Source organism: Salmo trutta, chromosome 40 (genome assembly GCF_901001165.1).
Source record: "Salmo trutta chromosome 40, fSalTru1.1, whole genome shotgun sequence".
NCBI classification, from domain to species: Eukaryota; Metazoa; Chordata; class Actinopteri; order Salmoniformes; family Salmonidae; genus Salmo; species Salmo trutta.
Window position 1 is genome coordinate 944,137 of NC_042996.1, and position 23,024 is coordinate 967,160.

The following is a 23,024-nucleotide window of genomic DNA, read 5'->3' on the forward strand; positions in this document are numbered from 1 at the left end:
TTGCCCCCCCCCCCCCCACGCTGCTGCTACTCTCTGTTATTATCTATGCATAGACATTTTAATAATCCTACCTGCATGTACATAATTACCTCAATTACCTTGACACCAGTGCCCCCGCACATTGACACATTGAACTGGTACCCCCTGTATATAGCCCTGCTATTGTTATTTACTGCTGCTCCTTAAATATTTGTTTTTCTTATCTTTTTGTTTGTTGGTATTTTCTTAAAACTGAACTGTTGGTTAAGGGCTTGTAAGTAAGCATTTCACTGTAAGGTCTACACCTGTTGTGACAAATACAATTTGATTTGATTTATGACACATTATACTTATCATTAACTTGAATGTTATGCTCTTACCCTGGACTTTTAAGCTCTCTTGAAATGTCTTAGCATTCTCCTCTCGAGCCTCTTCTTCTCTTTCCCATGATGCTTTGCTCAACACTCCCTCATCAGTAAGTACATTTGATCTGTTTGTCTTTTCTTTCATCTGTTTTCTATCATCTTTTTGTCCCTCATTTGTCTCTACACAACAGTTCTTAGAAATCTTTTCCTCAGAGATCTTCCTCACCGTCTCATCCTCTTTATGTCGATCTATTTTTTCTATGTCCATTCTTGCTAATTCGTGTGAGATCAAGTCTGTTTCCTTACTACGTCTTTGTCTCTCTCGTTCCTCTCTTCGCCTGTCCTTACTTCTCTGTCCTGTCTGTACTTTGGTTCTCTTCTCTTTATTCCTGTCATCTGTCTCCACAATTTCCTCCAGACCTAATTTGGCCCAGTCACTACCTTCCCCTCCTCCACTCTCTTTGCCCTTTGAGGATTTCTTACTTTGCCCTGTAATGTCCATCACTGTCTCTCCGTCACCCCCATCCTCAGGCCCTCCACCTCCCTCAGTCAGTGTCAACCCCTCAGCAGCCGCTTTCCGGCGTTGCAGGCACTTGATCTTGTAGGCAATGCGGCTCCTTTGGAGGATCATCTCCCTAACCTCTATCGTTCTGGCGTCGGTGTGGCTGAAGCTGGTTCTGGTTATGAGTGGTTCTCTGAGCAGTGGCCGGGTCGGAGGCCTGGGACGGAGTCCTATAATGGAACTTTCCATTCCGGGCCGGGAGGGCATCCACGTGGTCACATCACAGTTCCTCTCCCGCTCTCGCTCTCTCCTCTTTTCCCTCTTTCTCTCTGCCCTTCGCTCTTTGGCACTGTTAAAGTTCCTCATGTCTTTCTTCTTCATCTCACCATTAATTCTCTCGTTTTCCTTCATTAATTTATTGATCCCCAATGACCTCCAAAAAGCCTTGTCCTTCTTAACTTCATTGAGAGCCCCTGAGAGAGAGGAGAGGACCAGCTGATTTCCCACTCTCTCCTCATTTAGCTGGTTGAATCCATCGTACATAACTAAGTCTCTCGTGTATGGCTTGGGAAGGATTTCTTCAGTGACTGCCTCTACTGCTCTGGCTATCCTCCACTGTCCATTATGCTCTAAAGAGCAAGAGGGAAAAATTCAATCCAATCAATACATACCTGTAATCTAACCTTACACCAAGAATCACAACAATTAAAATGTTGGATTCAAATGAATCTATTTAATCTATCTTGTAGTAACATGGAAACATAGGCTACCCATTTCCCGTGGTCAAAATATGTATAGAAATATAATCAACTACATAATTATCCCAATACTCACCAATCAGAGAGGAGCACTTCTCCCATTCCTTTTCTCCATACTTCTTCTCTCCCTCCATCCTTTTGGTCACACTCTCCCCTCTAGTCAAAATGTAGTGTGGCACAGAAACACATGCAGACTTTAGGTCCCAGCTGTATTGGAATTTGTATTCCATCATGTTGTGGTCTTGAGCATAGCGACAGCAGTCATTAGTCTCATAAGAGGGTGACCAAGTATGTCCACTGAGTTGGACTTGACCTTTGGGCCTCATGACTGACTCGACCAGATGATGGCTATGACGGGTGTGAGCCAAAGGGTCAACCATTTCATCCTCACTGTCTGACTCCAAAAACTGGTCATCATGACAGGTGATAACACTGCCTAAGTGCATTCTAGATATAAATATGTCTATCTCACGTGATCCTATATGGTCTGTAGTGAACAGAGGTCTGTCATCAGGGGCTGAGATAATGTTATCTTCCAGGATCTCATTGATGAGAGGTTGAACGGATTCTGACACCAACGTGCGGTTAATTCGATTTTCAGTGGTCTGAGACTTCACTACAGGCTGGTCAATAGGGTTATCTTTGCCTTGGTCCAATGTATTGGAAACCAACAGAGCCTTATTGAAAGAGTCAACAGTGACTATTGATCCAAGAGCAGTGGCAACAAGGGACAAAGACTGGTCAGACGAGCTCACAGAATCTCTGCTAAAGTCTACTGCAGGTCGGTCATCATGGTCTTTAATGTTGAGGGAGATTTCCTTGTCAGAGTTCAAAGAGTCCTCAAAGGGTACAGCATAGTGCTTCTCTGTGGTCACAAAGTCTGCACAGGACCTCGTTAGCAGCTTGTCAGTGCTTTGTAAGTCATCCTCTGCTGCCCTCTGGAGTCCACAGCTGAGTCCACCACTGGTAGGTCGTCAGTGATCATAGACACTTTACTGGAGTCAGACACAGTCAGGTCAGGGTCATTGCCAGGATTTACCAAGGTCTCCATCAGTACCAGGGCAGTGTGCCACCCAGGGTCCAGCCCTTCTACCAATGCCAGGTCATAGTCTGGAGTCAGAGAACCCACCACAGCATGGTCAGCATCATCTCCATTACCTTCAGTGCCCAGAAGCACTTCACTGGACAGTGCCTCAGGTTGGTTAGCATAGACCACTGTAGCCTTAGTAACCACTGAGTGGATTTCAGTGTTCAGAGATGCCTTGATGGCATTAACTTGGTCAGCATGAGGTTCAGCAATCAGGGAGTCCTCACAGGATCCTGATTTCAAGCTGTCATCACCGTCTTTGGGCAGCTGAATGGACTCCAAGGTTGATTGGGCTTTAGGTGTCTTAGACATATCAATGCATTTCAGCTCTTATTATTAGAATGGAAAACTCCCCATGGCGTCCATCTGTCAGAACTGTGTGCACAGCTTCCCTAATGGCTTTCTCTGCCAATTGTAAAAAAAAATGTATAGTTCAGTATTGACAGTGTTTTCTATACATTAACATCACCTGAATAGTTGTCAAATAATTACATGTTTTTAAAATAACATGCTGCATTGTCAGCAACTAACGTCAGCTAAGTTACGTAGCTAGATCAATTAGCAACGCAGTTGTAGTGGAAAATGTATTTCATAAAAAAAATAGCAAACAACTCATAACTCAAGATAATTTACCTCCTTTGTAATTTTGTCAATATCAATCACAGCGTCCCTAAAAAAAACGACGAAACGCTAGAGTTAAACGATATCAAGCAAACATCGGGAGCTAGCAAGCTACTATTTTTGCTGTTTCTTTTAGCAAGCAACAAGTTGATGAATGTTAGTGTTCAAGTATTCGACGCGTTAGTAGAAGACTTTCGCTAGCTAGCTAGTTACGTCAGTTGCCAAATGTCCAATTCAAAACATTTTGACAACAGCGCGTTTACGTTTTCAGCACTAAGCGCTGTCCACTGGCTCATATGTACTAGGCCATACCAGGCTCCATGTGCAGCAATGTTGCAATTGCGACTTTGATGTTATTTTCCTGTATGTGTGTGTGTGTGTGTGTGTGTGTGTGTGTGTGTGTGTGTGTGCATAAATATTGTAGCCTATTTGCTTCACATATATGGCTTTAATGTGTTTGTGGGTGGTGACTATATACAGGGAAATATTACACATTGTCAGCTGAACAAGACCTTTCAAGTGTTAGCATCTTGACATGTATTTCATGGGTACAGACTCAAACCACATATGTAAACTGCATTATTGATTGTATGGCTGGTGAGCCCTGAGTTTGGTTCCATGCATAGCTTACTCCCCACCATTGGTCCAAAGGAAAGGAATTTGCAACTCCTGAATATTGAAAATCAGAAACCCATATTGAGAAACTCAGGCATATAACTTCTACACCTTTTCTTTGTTTTAAAACGTTCATATTTGTTATTTTATTAGGCTATCTGAGCTTTCATACAGTGTTGCTTGCTATAATCAGTGCTATTATTCTAGAGTAGAACACCATCTGGTGACCTGAATGTATTATTGGATGGAGTCTTGTTAAACATTCTTTTGTTGTTGGAAAATATATCATTTGTATTTTTTATTTTACCTTTATTTAACCAGGTAGGCAAGTTGAGAACAAGTTCTCATTTACAATTGCGACCTGGCCAAGATAAAGCAAAGCAGTTCGACAACATACAAAAACACAGAGTTACACATGGAGTAAAACAACATACAATCAATGATACAGTAGAAAAAAATAAGACTATATACAATGTGAGCAAATGATGTGAGATAAGGGAGGTAAAGGCAAAAAAGGCCATGGTGGCAGAGTAAATAAAGTATAGCAAGTAAAACACTGGAATGGTAGATTTGTTATTTGAAGAAAGTTCAAAGTTAAAATATAAATAATATGGTGCAAAGGAGCAAAATAAATAAAATAAATAAATACAGTAGGGGAAGAGGTAGTAGTTTGGGCTAAATTAGAGATGGGCTATGTACAGGTGCAGTGATCTGGGAGCTGCTCTGATAGCTGGTGCTTAAAGCTAGTGAGGGAGATAAGTGTTTCCAGTTTCAGAGATTTGTGTAGTTCGTTCCAGTCATTGGCAGCAGAGAACTGGAAGGAGAGACGACCAGAGGAGTTGGCTTTAGGGGTGACCAGAGAGATATACCTGCTGGAGCGCGTGCTACAGGTGGGTGCTGCTATGGTGACCAGTGAGCGGAGATAAGGGGGGACTTTACCTAGCAGGGTCTTGTAGATGACCTGGAGCCAATGTGTTTGGCGACGATTATGAAGCGAAGGCCAGCCAACGAGAGCGTACAGGTCGCAGTGGTGGGTAGTATATGGGGCTTTGGTGACAAAACGGATGGCACTGTGATAGACTGCATCCAGCTTGTTGAGTAGGGTATTGGAGGCTATTTTGTAAATGACATCGCCGAAGTCGAGGATTGGTAGGATGGTCAGTTTTACGAGGGTAAGTTTGGCAGCATGAGTGAAGGATGCATTGTTGCGAAAAAGGAAGCCAATTCTAGATATAGCTTTGGATTGGAGATGATTGATGTGAGTCTGGAAGGAGAGTTTACAGTCTAACCAGACACCTAGGTATTTGTAGTTGTCCACAAATTCTAAGTCAGAACCGTCCAGAGAAGTGATGCTGGACAGGCGGGCAGGTGCAGGCAGCGATCGGTTGAAGAGCATGCATTTAGTTTTACTTGTATTTAGGAGCAGTTGGAGACCACGGAAGGAGAGTTGTATGGCATTGAAGCTTGTCTGGAGGGTTGTTAACACAGTGTCCAAAGAAGGGCCAGAAGTATACAGAATGGTGTCGTCTGCGTAGAGGTGGATCAGAGATTCACCAGCAGCAAGAGCGACATCATTGATGTATACAGAGAAAAGAGTTGGCCCAAGAATTGAACCCTGTGGTACCCCCATAGAGACTGCCAGAGGTCCGGACAGCAGGCCCTCCGATTTGACACACTGAACTCTATCAGAGAAGTAGTAGGTGAACCAGGCGACGCAATCGTTTGAGAAACCAAGGCTACTGAGTCTGCCGATGAGGATGTGGTGATTAACAGAGTCAAAAGCTTTGGCCAGGTCAATGAATACGGCAGCACAGTATTGTTTCTTATCGATGGCGGTTATGATGTCGTTTAGGACCTTGAGCGTGGCTGAGGTACACCCATGACCAGCTCTGAAACCAGATTGCATAGCGGAGAGGGTGCGGTGGGATTCGAAATGGTCGGTAATCTGTTTGTTAACTTGGCTTTTGAAGACCTTAGAAAGGCAGGGTAGGATGGATATAGGTCTGTAGCAATTTGGGTGATATCTGCACTGCCATTTCACATTCAGTACTTGACTCTGTACTGACATTCATCTTTTAACACAACGTTCTGTGTTAAATCCCTTCATAAGGCTTTCATAAATAAAAAATAAAAACAGTAGTACATTTCACTTTATTTCATGTCTTTGTTGCCATAGAAACAAACTGCTGACTCACCTTTAAACAACATATTTGTTTAATTAATGCTTTTATGAACTGGCTTCACATGTTTGTTTTCTGCATCACCTCCATAAAAAGGGGGCATCCAGTCTACTGGGTGCAGCTTGGCAGAAGTCCATGCCTGGCTAAATCCGCAACTGACCGTAGAATGATTTCAATCACTAGAGATGTGATCTCCTCCCCTGAGTCCTGCTGCCTTTCGGAGAGGCTCTGAACTCCTTCTGTTGATTGTCTTGGCTTCCTGACTTGTGAGGACCCTGAGTCAGTGGATCTGGGACTGGCTGAGCTCACCTTTGAGACAGGTGTGGGAACAGTGGATGTTGGAAAGGCATTTTGGGGGGGTGCTGGTTGACTGGGCCCAGAAGAGAGATTGCTCAGTGGTCTCTGAAAGAGAGGAACTCCTCCGACTGTGAACTGACTGAAATCATTACTTGTGGCGTTTGCTGCACATTCTGCTACTTCACGTATGATCTTTACCATTTCCATGGTGAGCCCCAGTTCTTCTAAGAATGAACTGTGTGTGGGGTCCGTCCTGCAACTCTCCATAACGCTATCCAACATGGTGATAATTACAGTCCCTGTCAGTCGGATAATTATCAGTTCACAGTCTTCCTCAGTGCAGTCCTGCCATCTTTTTTCCATTTTCTGATTGTCCCCATTTGGAGCTACAGGCAAGAGATTTACTGGGATCACCGCATCAGACAACACCCCCGCCCCATACAAATATTTGTTCAGGACGCTTGAGACCCCTCCGCACACTTTTTGGAGAAGGCCCTCTACCGTCTTCCCCAAGATGTTATGTAGGCCTACACCGGAAACATCTTCCTGAGAGAAAGCAGTGGTTGACTGGGCAATGTATTCCTACAAGTAAATGCAAGATGTGTGTTTAAGATGATGCAGGTTTATTAATACAAAGTCAAGGCAAATGTTAATGCAGTGAAACCACATACATAGAGCAAAGGTATAGTTCACAATTGATGGCTCACCACAATCTTTCCTGCGTAACGGCGTATCGAGTCAGGTGTCGCCTCATTGTTTCTGCAGATATTTGACCATATATGTATTAGTCAGCTATGTGTTAGCTGACTAAACTCCCCTCCATGGTGAAGGAAGTTTCTGATGAACAGGCTTTGTGGAGAACAGTCTTTGTGGAATTCAGCTCTGACAGCATCGATTCGCCCAAGGTCAATTCTTAAAAAAATGTAAATAATGAAATGCTTACCTTGTACCTATGTTTGTCCTCTGTAGTTGCGTGCCTTTATTTGATGAAATCCATACCTTTTCAATAAATGTTAATCAAATACAACCACTGACTGTTTGCTCATTGCTGTTGCTCTAAGATGGCAACTCAGTGAAAATGAGCATGTGCCAATTGAATCTTAAGGAAACAGCAGGTGGTTGTATTTGATTAAGGTTTATTGAAAAAGTATGGATTTCAGCAAACAAAGAAAGGCACGCAACTACTGAGGACAAAAATAGGTACAAGGCATTTCATAATATATCTATTTTTTTTTTTACAAGTATTGACTTTGGGCGAATCAATGTAGTCGTAGCTGAATTCCACAAAGACTGACTTTTCTCTGCTTCACTCTGTTGGTGGAATACATTACAAACTTCCTTCACCATGGCTGGGGTTTCATGTGACATGAATGATACTTTTAGATAATTCATTAGATTATTTTCTGTGGGGAAAAACATGTATATAGGCCTAAATATAGAATTACATATTATAATTGAATAGGATCTATGTGGGCCTCAATTTTCTAATGTAATTTCACCTGGCGTTCTCGATGGTTACAGGGGTTGACCTCTTCTTCTAGTTCCATGTTAAAATAAACAAATACACACAAACTCAAGTTAACACCGTTTGAAACACGACTTCTACAGTAACTTATCCGGTAAGAAATTCTTGTTTTGTAGCCTTTAAAAATATAGTCTATCAATCGACATACCTTTCTCCCTCTCTTCGGCATTGTAGCAGTTGCTTAGATTCAAATCAAATGGAACACAGTTAACCACGGCAAATGTCGTGTCATAACATGATGTAGTTGAATTATATTACTGGGTGGCACGTTTCGTCATACAATATTGTTTTGAACATTCGTTTTATTCGACTGATGCCCAGCTGAGCATTCTATTTAATGTGGTCTTGGTGTTGATGAAGATATTGTATGAAGTGCATTACCGTGGCTTGGAAACACAATTACATTTAAAAAGGAGGAAACTAATTAGTAGGACAAGCTTTTGTCATCATTGTAATGTCGCCGGATTGACTTTATATGCAGTATAACTTCAGCTAGCTAACTACGATTGAGGGGAGAGCATCGACATTTTAGTTAGCTTAACGTTAGCATTGCTAGCTTTTTCTGCCGAACTTTGCTAGCTCATGATGCCAACACTGCCATTTCTCAAGTAAACTTTACATCATAATGATGCCACTTTTGTTTTTTACAAATGTTGTCTACTTTAGCAATGGCATTCGCCCCAGTTCAGAAAGACTGAGCATCAGTTGGACATCAATATGATGCGGCGACGCAACCGAGGTGCAACCCATGAATAGCTAGCTACATTATGTTTTGTCAGAATCATAAAAGAGAAAGGGATTTTGCAGAAACTTGTTTAGTTAAATTAGTTGTAAAGTTTACAGGCGAGATGTTGATCGTCACCTGAATTTTGTCGCCAGACACAACTCGATCTCCACCAGTAGGTGTCAGTAGCTCGTTAGACTCCAGGGGTGTGTTCAGTTAGGTTTAACGTTTACGCTGCGTGACGGTTTGTAGTGAACGACACGATAACCCCCCGCCGATGATAAATGGTATACTTTATTAAGAAAAGTTCAGTTGTAATAAAATACTTCATAACGAACCATAGTATTTTCTCAGATTAAAAGACGGATGACCTAAGCATTCCAAATAAAAAATGTAAATGCATGTTCATCCTTGATATGGTTTATGGCATTATCAGAAAAAGCCTTAGTATATCAGAAAGCATATTTGTGTAGTGTTAGAATTTAATTTTGTCAACTCAACCTCAAATGATAATTACCTAACCAAACCTTACCATTGTGCCCAATGATAATTTAAATCATTGCTTGCTTATTTCAAAATTTCTCAAGACTGTTGCTTTAACCTCAAAGGGGTATCTTTCCACTTCTAATTATTTCACACCAATCTTGCTTGGTGCAGTACTTCATAACGAAACAGAAAAGCCATCTGATCAGGGAGGGAGCACCATATTGTTTTTCAGTTGACTAGTTTATGGGCAGTGGGCTGATCTAACAGGTCAACTGTTGGAAAAATGTGTGTGTACAACATTTGTGTTGGAATGTTAACAGGGAAATACAAGAGATGAGCCAAGAAAAAATCCACACCAAGTATTAAAATAAAATGTTTAATGTGAATTAAAGGCATAATTGTATTTTTTAATAGAGGCATGATGTAAGGCTGAGTTTGAGTAAAATGCATATATTTTGTGTCCTCATACTATTCAGTAATCCAGTCCATAAACATGATTTGGAAAATAAATTAATATACATGACAATATTTTCGAAGGTTCTCGCCATGATTACACACCTTTCCCTATGTGAGTGCGCAGGTGCCTTTTGAGACGCGTTGAGGTGGAGAAGCACTTTTTACACAACATACAGGAGTATGGGCGCTCTCCTGTGTGTGTCCGCAGATGCATGGTCAGGTCTGACGAACACCTAAACCTCCGTTCACAGACCGAGCATGGGTATGGCCGCTCCCCTGTGTGTATTCGCCTGTGGAGGAGCAGCTCCCCAGAGGTAAGGAAGGTCTTGCCACACTGAGCGCACTGATGCGGTCTCTCCCCTGTGTGCATCAGGTTGTGTCTTATGAGGGAAGTAGACTTGGCAAACTCCTTCCCACAGTGTGCGCAAGAGAAAGGTCGCTCCCCTGTGTGGGTATTCATGTGTTCACTCTGTGCACGCTTGGTTTTGAAGCTCTTGGGACACTGAGAGCAAGAGAACGGTCTGAAGTCGCTGTGGCTGCGTTGGTGTCTTACCAGCTCCCCATGTGTTAAGAAGGTCTTCTGACAGACGGTGCAGAGGTATGGCCTCTCCCCTGTATGAATCCTCTCGTGTCTCGTCAGGCCCGCGAGCTGAGTAAAGCTTTTCTCGCAGAAGGAGCACTGGAAAGGCCTCTGCCCGTTGTGAATCAGTTGGTGTCTGTTCAGTATCTGTAACTGGGTGAAACTCTTGCCGCACTCCGGGCACGGGTACGGCCGCTCCTTGGTGTGGATTTGCCGGTGCTTGTTCAGCAGCCACACGTGAGTGAAGCCCTTGCCGCACTCTGCGCAGGGGAAGGGTCTCTCTCCGGTGTGCTTCATCTGATGTCTCCTCAGGTCAGACGGGCGGCCGTAGATCTTCTCGCACTGGGAACACTTGTAATGGCGATTCACCACATGGGTTTGCCTATGCTTCAGCCGCTCTAGTACGGTGTCAAAGCTAGCCCCACATTTCTGACACTTGTACTGACCACTCCCTTTGTCGTTCGGCTCCTCCTGCTGCTCTGTGGACTGTAGTGGGGGATCAGCACTCTGGCCACAAGGCGTTCTGGTGAAGTGCAGGGACAGTAGGCCCAGTTGGGTGAACCCCTTGCCACATTGAGGGCAGATATATGGCCGTTCCCCGGTGTGAATCCGCTGATGCCTCGTCAGATCCCAGGAGTTTTTGAAACCCTTGTCGCACTCCTTGCAGGTGTACGGACGCTCCCCTGTGTGAATGCGCTGGTGCCTGGTCACGTCTGACGAGCGAGTGAAAGTCTTTCCACACTCGTGGCACGCGTAAGCACCGGGTTCAGAGCTTGCGTGGATAGGGAAAGGCTTGGGGAATTCAGGACGGGGGAACTTTTTCCTGGGAAGAGCTGGGTTCTCTTCAGTTTTCTGGAGCTTGCTGTACTCCTCTGGGTGATTTCGCTCAATGTGCTGGAGGAGGTAGGATTCCTGCATGTGAAAGAATGGGCACTGGGAACAGGCAAAGACCTGGGAAGACATCTCAACGGTGTGACCTGAAGGAATACAATGGGAAAAGGAGACTAATAGTTTAACAGAGGCAGCACAAGCATTAGGTGGTTGTTTTTACAGGGCATACCAGTCTCCACATTTTATTATATGTAGTAACAGAGAAAGACATTCAATATTTCCTCCTTACTCTGAGTGCCCAAGTTCTCAAGACATGTGTGGTGTTGCAGCAGGGATTTCAGGTCCTCAGGTTGAGAGAGGGCCTGCAAACACTCCTCCAGGACAGAGGGAGCAGAACTGAGCCATGACACAGTCTATAGGAGCAGAGATGCAAACAATTGAGTGACAATATGCTGGAAAGTTGACATGTTTTTTTTTCACACTGGGAAACGTTACAAAATGGTAGACCCATTTCAAGAAAACCAGAGAAGAAGATGGCTAGCACCTCAGCTAACAGCGTGTCCCCACAGTGGCTATAAGGCAGAGGTTATGTGCAGAAAGTGACAGTACAGCTTGGATATCTTCTCCTAATAAGATACAGAAGATATTACCCTTCTATAACTTAACCAGTCTAAATGTTGCCATCATGGTCAGCACTGCAGGATTTTCCCAATACAATTATTATTATTTTTATTATTTAACCAGGTAGGCAAGTTGAGAACAAGTTCTCATTTACAATTGCGACCTGGCCAAGATAAAGCAAAGCAGTTCGACAACATACAAAAACAGAGTTACACATGGAGTAAAACAACATACAATCAATGATGCAGTAGAAAGAAATAAGACTATATACAATGTGAGCAAATGAGGTGAAATAAGGGAGGTAAAGGCAAAAAAGCCCATGGTGGCAGAGTAAATAAAGTATAGCAAGTAAAACACTGGAATGGTAGATTTGTAGTTTGAAGAAAGTTCAAAGTTAAAATATAAATAATATGGTGCAAAGGAGTACAATAACAGAAGGTGACTTGAACCCAGCTGAAGGTGACCTAGTGAGGTGTTACTTTGTGGTACCTGTCCAAGGTCTGGTACTGGCAGTATCTTCTCCAGTTTAGAAAGGAATTCCCACACAAGTAGTTGCATATCTGTGTCATAGCTGGCGCCGTACTCCGCCGGAAACACCTCCTGGAATCAAGATAGATGGGGATATAATTGGTGTACGGTGAAGGTCTGCATTTACCCCAATGGTCAAGGTTAGATTGGGGCCGGGGAAGCTGATCCTAGAGCTGTACCTATGGGAAACCTCCCTCCGGGGCAATAATTCCAAGGACTGTAGATATTGTCTTTGGTAACTAAACAGAACGTGGAAGCTAGAGAGAGAGACATTAACATATGATGGAGGCAGACTGACCTGGAAGAAGTGTTCTCTCTCCGCTGGGTCTTTCAGCAAAGTCTGGATGAGCTCCAGGAAGATGGCCTCTTCTGCATCCACCTCAGCATCTCCACTCTGTGAAATAGAACTTATCAGTGATAAGGGAACAGTAAACCACCATCACCCACCACTGAAAATAAGAGGGAGCAACACTGCAGTCCTTGATGGCCTTGACATATAGGAACAAGCACTGGAAATTAGCGCAAGCTAATTGGTGCAAAGGATCTGACGGTTGCTTATTCATTATGTCAATGTTTTAATTCTCTTATCCTAGGCAAATAAGTGATTTAAATAAGCACATTTCAAATGATAGGAATGGCAAAGGCGGTTCCATAAAGACCAGGGGCCATATATATCAAGCATCTCAAAGTAAGCTGATTTAGGATCAGTTTAGCCTTTTATATCACAATGAAAAGGATTACAAGGACAGAGGGGACCTGATCCTAGATCAGCACTTCTACTCAGAGAAGTTTGATACATATGGCCCCTGGCCAAATTGAACAGTTGTCCTCCAAAGAGTATCATTACTTACTCCTGTGTGTCCAGGGGGGCGAATTCTGTCCAGGTGGGGTTGGATGATCTGGATATCAGCTGTATGATCAGCAGAACACAACTCTAGTATCACCTGAAAGGAATAACAGTATTCAAGAAAGTAGACAACAGTACCCAACAAGTGATGACCACCAACAGAACCTGAGCAATCAAGACAATAGACAGAACCCAACTGATCAGGACCATGGACAACCCCCATGCAATCAGGAAAATGGACAGAACCTAACCAATCAGCAGCTACATAAACCGCAAGATAAAGACCGTTTTAATCAGAGATGGCTCTAAACACACTGTCCAAACCACTGCTGTTAGGGGTTCCAGTTTACAAAAACAACATATTTAACTGTATTCGCTACTAACCCTTGTTCGCAGCCGCAGAAGAAGCTTGGCCCTCTGTTTCTCATTCAACAGGTCTGGAACTGTCGCTGTCACAAGGCCGACGAACTCCTCTAGTTTCTCATAATCCATGACATCTCTTCGTTGCGCTACTTGCCACATGGCCGCAGAGAGCAGCCTCAGAGGTGGTATCAACAGGCGCAAAGAGGATAACGGGAGGAAGATATCTACGGGCAAAAATTGGTCATTGAGTTTGGTGAGACGAGACAATCTTTGGACAATAATTATTGGTAGTGCGGGTTAGGAGGCATAACTTGAGTACACGCTAGCAAATAAAGATGCAGCTAAAATGTGAATCAGTGGCCCAACTATTTTATCTATTCGATCCATCTTCTAATAGCTAGTCTACCCCAATGGCTGGTCCACCCTAGACAGTCTATATCTTTGCTACAACTAACAGTAGCCGCAAGTTGCTAGCTAGCCAACGTTAGCTAGGTACTTCTTTTAAACGAACCTGCATTCTCCACTGGTTTTGTCGTGACACAGATTTCCATCATTATGGATAATTGAGTTGTGACTTATATAAGTTTAATTAACTAGTTTGGTTTATATTAAACCCAGAAAGACATTTGGGAGTATAATAGTTTAGCTTATCCACTATCTGGCAGGCTAGCATTCTTCCTCTTTTTTTATCTTCCGGGAAAGTTTTCTTCCTCTCTGGTCCATCAATGTGAAAAGGCGCTTATACTGCCACCTACCGACCTACGACATTGGCACGACTCTGGTGTAAACTTCCAGCTGTCTTTATTTACGGTGCTACTACAAAAACACAGATACAAAAACCAACTAAATATTTGTATAAAACATACTGGCAAAAGTATTAGTAAATATGATTCCCCTATGCACATCTCAGAATGTGACCAAAAAAAAACATGTTTATTTAGGGATTTACATAAGTTTTCTCATAGTGTACATCACTTTTATTCCAGGCAACATGGAATTACAGATCTCTGGTTTATGCCGATGTAGTTTCAGTAGGATCTTTGTTCAAGAGACCGGGAATACATCTCTTTCCCCTTATTGCTTTAATATTGTTTCAATCATGTTTAGGTGGCTTAATCAAGTCGCCTTCTCATTTGTCTCATATCCAAATCAGACATACACATTTTAGAAAGAGCACACTTTAATCCACTAGCTACATCATGTTAACCTGCAGTTCTTGTGACGTTGCAGTCATTTAGTTGTCCCTTTTATCCAGAGTGAGGTGTTGTCTTGAAGTTGAGTTTCACATTTTAAATAGTCAGACTGCCACAAATCATTGTCTTGTTTTCAACAGGCATATTCAAATGGTATGGTCTCAATTTAGCTATTTTCTGGACATACTGACAAATACTGGTAAATATTCCATATAATACCAAAATGTGGGCAGTTAAAAACAAAACATAGGCCTAACGAAGGAAGACATCCAATATAATTTCAATACCAATCTGGTCGAGGCGTGTAAACCTTATACCTCAGTGGTGTAAACACTCCTTTTTAAAGATAGATCATTTCAGGGGATCATGGTTAAAGGGGGCAGGACTTCAAGTGTAGAATTCCAAGTCACTCCTGCAAGGGATACAATTCAACAAATTATTAATCATCTTGAATACACACGTTCAGGTGCGCAACCAGATAGTGGTATTTGTATATATTTTTTTAATATGATAAATTAGCTAACTTTAAAATACACAGGGTGTGCCCTAACACAACAAACTTTACTGGCACTCTCACTTCCTTAGCCACCAAAGCTAGCAAGTCTCATTTGTCGCTAGCTATCTGGGGTTTTGCAGTAGTACTCAAACTTACCATTTTAGCTAGGGAACTATGAAATACATAACGAGGAAAAATGTGATGTCAAACATCACAAACAGCCAAAAGTCAAACCAGTATGAGTGTTTTGGTAAAGATACCAAAGCTTCTTTCGTGTCTTCCGAGCGCATTTTCAGGAAGTGTGTTGACTGAAGAGCACCGCCCCAGTGCTATCGTAGCCCTGTTTATTTCTTACTCTTTGCCTCTGCCTAGTGGCTTCATCTTCGAGGTTTAACGGCGGTTGGCATCCAATTTGTTGCATTACCGCCACCTACTAGACTGGAGTACAACTCCCTTATACTTTGCTTGAAAAATAAAAATGTACTAAATAAATACCCTACCATCTAACATTACACTCACACATTAAAAAAATTATATTAAATTAACACCACCCAACTCCACTAATTAAATGTATTTATTCCTACCTCATGCCATCATCCTGAAAGGATGGGACATCACCACTTAACACACCCTGTAACTCTTCTGATGTCAAGTCTCGCACACCCAAATACCACTCTGCAGTTGCCACCACAACCTAAATTTTCTGCAACTTCCGTTCCATCCCTGCAGTACAGTTGATAACCATTGCTATAAATGCTAAAAATCCAATCTTACTGAAACTTATATCACTTTGTGGCCCATTCCTCTGTACTGGTATATCTCTACTACTCTCACCACTCCTTCCCCTTAACCCATCTGCCTCTACTTTCTTCACTGCCTCAGCATGACAACTTCTGTACTACTCTAACCCTAGAAACCTCAACCTGCCTCTCTCGCACGGGACGTTTCTGATCCCCAGCTCAATGGGTACCCCTACAATTAACACATTCCACTACTTTCCCCAATACTACACATTCCTTTGTCTCATGCCCTTCTGCACACTTCTCACACCTTGGCCCCCCCCTCCTACACACTGCTGCCACATACCCATAAACCTGACACCTGTAACATCGTAATGTATTCAGCACATACTCATACAGGATAACTTATATATCCTAACTTCACTTTGTCGAGCAAAGACTCAACTTCAAAACTCAAAAGAACAGACAATGACTCTTCTGTTTCCCCACTCTCGCCACCCTGTCTGAGTCTCCCCACCCTGTCTGCATCGCATCAAACAACGAGCATCACATACACCAAGAATCTTTCCCCTCAGCTGATCAACTTTTATATTTACTGCTTCCCCAGTTATCACTCCTTTCATTGGTGCCCTTTTCTTGAGAGCGAAACAATTCACTTTTCTTGCCCCCATTCGTTTTAGAGTGCATTCTCCCTCTGACCAACAGAAACACAAACAATTATCACTAGACCACTTCTGGTTACCCTCACCGATTCCACATTACCCAACTCTTTTTTTCACCCACTGTGAAACCACAAATGGATCAGCCAAAAGGCAAGAGCCCACTTTTTCCATAAACTTCACTCCTACTGTCACAGACTCTTTTTCCTGATCCTCGGAGCATACCTCAGTCTCTGATAACTTCACCACACCTACCACCTCCTATACTTCACCACACCTACCACCTCCGATACTTCACCACACCTACCACCTCCTATACTTCACCACACCTACCACCTCCTATACTTCACCACACCTACCACCTCCGATACTTCACCCTCATTCACTTCCATTTCTCCTCCTGTCTTCAGCTCCCTCTGCTTACACTTTCTACCATTCTTTAACAAACCATCTCCCTTTTTCCCACAATTTTTATCTGACTCAAGCTCACCCTCCTCTCCCTCTCTTTTTCCATCCATTCCTCCTCCATTTTCCAAGTATACGTCTCCTTATGATAATACTGTACTACTCCTGACAACCATCTTGTTCTTGCTTTCTCTAGGGACTCCATTTCCGCCGAGGCATCCGCCCTCCTCCCCCTCCACCTAGTGGAGCTTATAGTACAGCTTCTTCTTCTTCTTCTTCTTCTTCTTCTTCTTCTTCTTCTTCTATGATATCATGGCGGTCAAACAAATGTTTAAAGTGCATGTCGCCACCTACTGTGCTGGAATGTACGATCAATCATGATCTGCCCAAGTCTGTACTACCATGAAAATAAAATTCAAAACAAAATAAATCACTAACATCTACCACACCCCCTCCCCCCTCCCCAACCCCATTAAACTTTATATCATGCTGAATCACTCCACCCTTAGGATTGTTCAGCATGTCAACAACCATTTCAACAGTAACATCTATTACCCCCAATATCTCTTTTGCCGTCTCCACAATAACCTTCAACCTGGCATTTCTGCTTTCCACAACCCGATTCGTATTGATAACCTTACCAATAAAAGCTTTGAAGTCAACTTTATTCATTATCGAAGTGCCCTTTGACACTACACATTCATGAGCACAAGATTTCTGAACAAGCTTCCAAACCATGCCAGGACCATCAGAAACACCAGCCCAGAGAGTAGGTCCACTCACTACAGGTACATCCATGTAAGATCCATCAGTCTGACAGTAGGTCCACTCACTACAGGTACATCCATGTAAGATCCATCAGTCAGACAGTAGGTCCACTAACTACAGATACATCCATGTAAGATCCATCAGTCTGACAGTAGGTCCACTAACTACAGATACATCCATGTAAGATCCATTAGTCTGACAGTAGGTCCACTAACTACAGATACATCCATGTAAGATCCATTAGTCTGACAGTAGGTCCACTCACTACAGATACATCCATGTAAGATCCATCAGTCTGACAGTAGGTCCACTCAGTAGATCCATCAGAACCTGCCTCTGCATATGATACATCATGACTGATCCTCCTTTCTCTGTAACTGGCATCCACCAAATGCTGCACTGTGTTCTCCCCCACAATTACAGTACTTAACCTTCACATTGTTTTCACGGTAATCATGTCCCCTCCACACTTGGCACATCTTTTCCTTCCTTTACAATGAGCAGCTACATGTCCCATTTTTTGGCATTTAAAACACTGCAGTGCATATGGGACAAATTCTCTAACATTGAAACTAAGGAATCCTATCTGTACTTTTCCCAGCAAGACATCATTGATACGCTTTCACTTCTTTGACCCTCTTTCCTACTGAACAACCTTTTGGCCTCAATCACTCTGCCTGCCTTCACATTTTCTTTAATTATCATCTGTGGACATAGATATTGGGACCCCAGTGACGACTCCCCTCAATCTAGCATAAACACCAGGGGCATGGCTTTTAATCTTCTTCCCATTAAGCTTTTCCATTTCCAGTATCTTCTCTTGCTGAGCCTGACTACCACACAATATTTACAATCTACCATCTCCAATGAGTCGAGCTAATTTCACTTCACCTTCCTCTTTCTCTATGGCATTAGTTCGTCAGATAGGGTGTAAGTGAGGTCCTGTGGTCTCATCAAACACCATCACCATTTCCACTCCAACACTTCATTACTCTTGCTTCCTACCTTGGCCTTCTTTATGCTTTCTTTACTAGAAAATCCACTACTTTCTGTATCATGATATCTCTTCTTCCTATGTCTTTCCACTACCGTCCATTCCGGTCCTTGACCCTCACCCTCTCGCTCCATAGCATCAGAACTGACACCCATATTGTCCTCATTCCAGCACAGCTGTTGTTTCACCAACCTTTTCTCCATTTCCTCCATTTCGTCTGCACTACTCGCTGCCATTTCCAACCTCCAACCCTCACTCACACTCCCCTTCTTCCCCAATCCTTCCCCAATCCTTCCAATCAGGTTCCAATGAATCGTCAGGTTTCCCCATGTAACTACTGGCAGTTATAACTCAAGGGTCTTTTCTCAATTGCATTCTCCTCGTGTCCTCTCTCATAGCCCCCTTCTCAAAACCCAATGGAAGAAAGGGTCAGAGGGGCGGGACCTCTGACTTTCTCATCCAATGGGTTTTGAGGAGGCGGCAAGGAGAGAGGGCGCAAGAAGGATACAATTGAGAATCTCCCATTATCAATGTAACCGCTTACTATTATAGCAGTTCATAATATAAATGTATTGTAATATTGTATTATTGGTTATATGTGATATTGTATTATAATTACTAATCATTCGTCTTCTGTACTTTTAGAAATAAACTTTTTAAAATCAATTAATGCCCATTTGAATGTTAAGTTTAGGCATAGTTGTAGAACTAAGTGGAAATCCTGTCCACGGCTGTATGTCCAGATACAGGTGCTGGTTCTGGCAGGAACAAAGTTAAATCCCAAACAAATGTATGTTCAAATAAAACTGCACACTAGCAAAGAGCGACCGTAAATAAAGTCAAGACCAGTTGTGTGTCTTAACATTTGTTTGGGATATCTCCAAGTCTGTACCAGAGGAAAGATATGGTGGAGAAAAAATGAACAGAGACATGAGATAGAACAGGACGCATTGTTTGCTCATGTGACACCAAATACCATTTATTAGGGCTTTACAAAGACTACAAAATCCCTCCAGATGATTTAAATCGCTGTCTCTGTCTATTTACACGATATGTTACATACAAATGTACAAAATATAAAACATTTAAGGACAAATGTTTCAACAAAAAAGAAACTTCTCTCAAAGCAGTAAATGCAATGTTTTCAACTAAGATGTAATTGCAATGCAATTTTATGGCGTCACCATGACATAATGGTACACTGTGTTGTGAAAACATTTGGTTAACTAGGCAACTGATGGTGTCCTAGGGGAGCAGGGAGGACTGACTAGATTTCTGCTGTGTTGGAGGGGAGCTATGTCTTACCTTCAATCCGTGTGTGTGTGTGTGTGTGTGTGTGTGTGTGTCAGGCTAAGTTTAGATGCAGGTTGATGGCGTAGTAGACCAACAATGATGCATGCAAAAACAAAATAAAAAATACATTTGTCACAGCCAAGTGATGACAACAAGAGCTTGTCCTGAGGTTGTGACAACATTTTCTGCAGAAAATGGAATCTGATAGATTTAGTTGACCAGTAGCACCTGTTATTTGGAATTGTAAATAGCACAACAGTAAGCAAACAGTACATCAGAATGGGATGACAAAAAAAATCGGATTCTACTAAAACCGGTGAATACAAGACTGAATGAAAGTATATTCAGAAATGTTACAGTGTAATGCTTTGGGAAGTGAATAAATGTTACACTGTAACACTTTGTGAAGTGAATTTTCGCCTGTTGAATAGGGGGATGAGTCACCAAATACTAGTTCCAGAGAATACACAAAAGGGAAGGCTGTGACAATGACCAGATTTGCTTTTCTTGATAAATTGAATGGTTTGCTCCTCAAATCAGTGATTTAGTGAACATTAATATACGGCGTTAAAAAATAATATCATACTGTACATCGTATGCCTCCTGCATAGGCAAGACAACCAATCTTCACAAGACATACACCTGTTTCTGACAGCTTGTTGGTTTTTGCATTTCTATTTTGTATTTTTTTGCAACGTACAATAATTCTCAGCGAGTTAAAGCGTAATATAACATCAACAGGGAAGAATGCATCTCTGATTCACTGTGCAATACTTTATTATTTACACCCCCACTTTAACTGTGCAAAACCAACCCACTCATTAATGGAGGAAGGACAATCCAAATCCAAAATGGCTTCTGTCCCTACCACACGCTGTTATGTAAAAGTAAAAGTCTCCTTCAAATGTTCCCCCCTAGAAAGCTTAAAACATGCTCCTTAGGCTATAAAATCAAAAGGGTCGGGTTGTGCTCATGACAGTTCAAGTGAACCCAGCTCAACTGGGTAAAAGCAACAACTAAAAAAATGCCCACCCCTTTGAACTTTTATACAATTGGTCAGTTCTACTTGCAAATACAGTATAACAGCCATTATGCTTGTACAATATTACTGTCAGAAACAAAAGTGGATGGTTTTGGGCAACATACGTTTTGACAGGATTTGTGAGATATTTTGGCCTAAAAGTAGTTATAAAACTCTCCTTTACTGTACTAAGATTAAAGCACCCACTGAGACGATATGGGACCACTTCATTTGAATGGTTGTCTGTCAGGAAGTGTGTGTTCCTGTCAATCTCCTATCCACTCAGGATGGTCAGCAGGGAGCCAAAGGCTGAAGTAATACACCCCCTGTCTCAGAGCTTTGCATTGAGAAAGCACCAATATCAGGCTTGTACTGTTCTTGACATGGCCCTTGGATTGAAGGAGCCATCACTCCCTTCAGCACCCATCTGTTGGTATAGTGCTGTCAATCTTTTAAGGAAAGGGCGAACAACTGGTCTGCTAGTGTGAAACCCTAAAAGGACTCTGTTTGTGGATGTGGATGGACACGTCGCAGTGCACTTGGCAGTAAATCAAACGGTAACATTGGCACTTGCCCATTGTTTCACAGTAGCAGTTGGTTGGACGACACACAATGCTCTTTTTGTGCTTGTTGGCGAGTGGTGTATGGAGGGTCTTGGCGTTGCCTGTAAACTAGGGACAGGTTTAAGCACGGGACCAGCACCATGTGGCTCGTCTGAGGTCAGGGTTTGACGGGAGGGATACGTGCCTTTTTTTGTTCAGCACCTTAGTAAACGAAACCAGAATTTGGCCCTTGTAAACATCCGTAGTTAATACAACAACTGTGAATCAACATAAATAAAACTATAATGTCAATTCCAGTTTTATGGTGTAGAACCACAGACATAATTGTCTCTCACTGTGTACGTGCAGCCTGCATTTTGGGATGCCACATCCAGTGGAGAAATGGAGGACTGTGTCTCAACCACCATACACAAAAATCTACTCCATTTTGTCAGAGGCCTTACTCCCCCCGACCCCGCTAACAGACATCTCCTGACTACACACATCTCTCTGTCTTATGTGTGGGGTGCCTGGAAGTGTTCGAGCCGCCACGTCTCGCTGACGCCACGCTGAAAAGCGCTCCGCTCCATCACTCCATCTGAGGTCTCCTCTCCGAGCTCTCGTCTAGAGCGCCGACTCCAGCGACGAGTCCAGCTGGTCGTCATGGTGACTGGCGCTGTCGCTGTCGCAGCTCTGCGCGCTGGAGTAGTTGGCCGCCTCCTGCAGCCTCATTAGCATGTTCATCTGGAAAACACAGAAAACAAACAACCAATAAAAAGACTGGTAAACAAAAAGAGGGCCAACAACACATTGCTATTCAGAGTCCACTATCCCAACTACAAGGTCTTAGACTGGGTATTATCATTAAGGTGACATTGCAGTGGTCCTTTATCAGAGATGGACACCAGGGGGCCCGAGTGTCAGCTGCTTTTTCCACTTGCATCGCGCTTAATTGCACACATCTGGTTCCTCAGGTCTACATCAGACGTGGTTTGAAAAGAAAGATGAAAAACCAGCCGATCCTCGAGCCCCTGAGGAACGGAGTGGCCCGTTCCTACCATATATGGAAAGCACCTGGCACAGCGGTCTTCATTTTCCCTGTAATGGTCCTGGTGGGCCTATAGGGAGGCGAGCGGCCAGGGCTGGGCAGCTCTGTGCAGGCCTCCTCTGATGATTACACAGTAATGTGTTGAGGATTAAGTGGCCAGCAGAGAAAGCCCATTCCTATTCAACTCCCCAGGAATCGCCTGCCACACTGTTTATCACGCACAAAGTGGAATTAAAGTGTAGTCATCCGAATAACGAGCTGCTGACATTTCAGAGCTTAATGGTGTGTGTGTGTGTGTGTGTGTGTGTGTGTGTGTGTGTGTGTGTGTGTGTGTGTGTGTGTGTGTGTGTGTGTGTGTGTTTGTGTGTGTGTGTGTTTAAATCCCCCTTTGTCTTTTCTTCTTTCAAAAGACAAGGTCATCTGCTGTCACGTTTGTTATTGGTATCCTTGGAAACTGGCTTCCACCTCTACTCACTGATGTCTCTTTTTTTATTATTTAT

At 42.9% G+C, this 23,024-nt stretch overlaps 3 protein-coding genes across 15 annotated transcripts in view; all 3 read right to left on the reverse strand.

The window, feature by feature from the left end:
* Positions 1 to 6,094: 6,094 nt before the first annotated feature.
* On the reverse strand, positions 6,095 to 8,874 carry LOC115180598 (uncharacterized). 3 transcript variants are annotated; one of them, XM_029742810.1, is made up of 5 exons: positions 8,792 to 8,874; positions 8,078 to 8,109; positions 7,904 to 7,941; positions 7,112 to 7,163; positions 6,095 to 6,986 (listed from the first exon to the last, which is right to left on the reverse strand). In XM_029742810.1, exons 2-5 carry the CDS (start codon positions 8,096 to 8,098, stop codon positions 6,216 to 6,218), a joined length of 882 nt encoding a protein of 293 aa, XP_029598670.1. In that variant the 5' UTR covers positions 8,099 to 8,109; positions 8,792 to 8,874; the 3' UTR covers positions 6,095 to 6,215. The 3 variants fall into 3 exon arrangements, with proteins under 3 accessions (XP_029598670.1, XP_029598672.1, XP_029598671.1); XM_029742812.1 differs by lacking the exon at positions 8,792 to 8,874 and having other exon boundaries at positions 7,904 to 7,938; positions 8,078 to 8,228; XM_029742811.1 differs by lacking the exon at positions 8,792 to 8,874 and having other exon boundaries at positions 8,078 to 8,228.
* Positions 8,875 to 9,501: 627 nt separating this feature from the next.
* LOC115180597 (zinc finger protein 2 homolog) lies at positions 9,502 to 15,437 on the reverse strand. Of its 2 annotated transcripts, none has more exons than XM_029742808.1 (8): positions 15,211 to 15,437; positions 14,125 to 14,970; positions 13,387 to 13,589; positions 13,007 to 13,099; positions 12,454 to 12,549; positions 12,117 to 12,227; positions 11,296 to 11,419; positions 9,502 to 11,152 (listed from the first exon to the last, which is right to left on the reverse strand). In XM_029742808.1, the coding sequence occupies exons 3-8, from the start codon at positions 13,522 to 13,524 to the stop codon at positions 9,690 to 9,692; spliced, it is 2,025 nt and encodes a 674-aa protein (XP_029598668.1). In that variant the 5' UTR covers positions 13,525 to 13,589; positions 14,125 to 14,970; positions 15,211 to 15,437; the 3' UTR covers positions 9,502 to 9,689. The 2 variants fall into 2 exon arrangements, with proteins under 2 accessions (XP_029598668.1, XP_029598667.1); XM_029742807.1 differs by having other exon boundaries at positions 13,877 to 14,970.
* Positions 15,438 to 19,573: 4,136 nt separating this feature from the next.
* LOC115180596 (neuron navigator 3) overlaps positions 19,574 to 23,024 on the reverse strand; it is a 365,512-nt gene continuing 362,061 nt past the window's right edge. For all 10 annotated transcript variants that reach the window (XM_029742805.1, XM_029742797.1, XM_029742801.1 and 7 more), the window contains one exon: positions 19,574 to 22,220. In XM_029742805.1, coding sequence (XP_029598665.1) covers positions 22,101 to 22,220 — 120 coding nt within the window. In that variant the 3' untranslated portion in view covers positions 19,574 to 22,100. The remainder of the gene's footprint in view (positions 22,221 to 23,024) is intronic.

Coding starts and splice junctions, on each gene's coding strand:
- LOC115180598 (XM_029742810.1), bottom strand. CDS start 8,098: ATGCCGAAGAGAGGGAGAAAG. Junction 7,164..7,903: donor GTAACCATCGAGAACGCCAG/GTGAAATTACAT, acceptor AAATATCTGCAG/AAACAATGAGGCGACACCTG. Junction 6,987..7,111: donor GTTACGCAGGAAAGATTGTG/GTGAGCCATCAA, acceptor ATTTACTTGTAG/GAATACATTGCCCAGTCAAC.
- LOC115180597 (XM_029742807.1), bottom strand. CDS start 13,919: ATGATGGAAATCTGTGTCACGACAAAACCAGTGGAGAATGCAG. Junction 13,100..13,386: donor TTCTGCGGCTGCGAACAAGG/GTTAGTAGCGAA, acceptor TATTCCTTTCAG/GTGATACTAGAGTTGTGTTC. Junction 11,420..12,116: donor CAGTACCAGACCTTGGACAG/GTACCACAAAGT, acceptor CTGCTCCTATAG/ACTGTGTCATGGCTCAGTTC.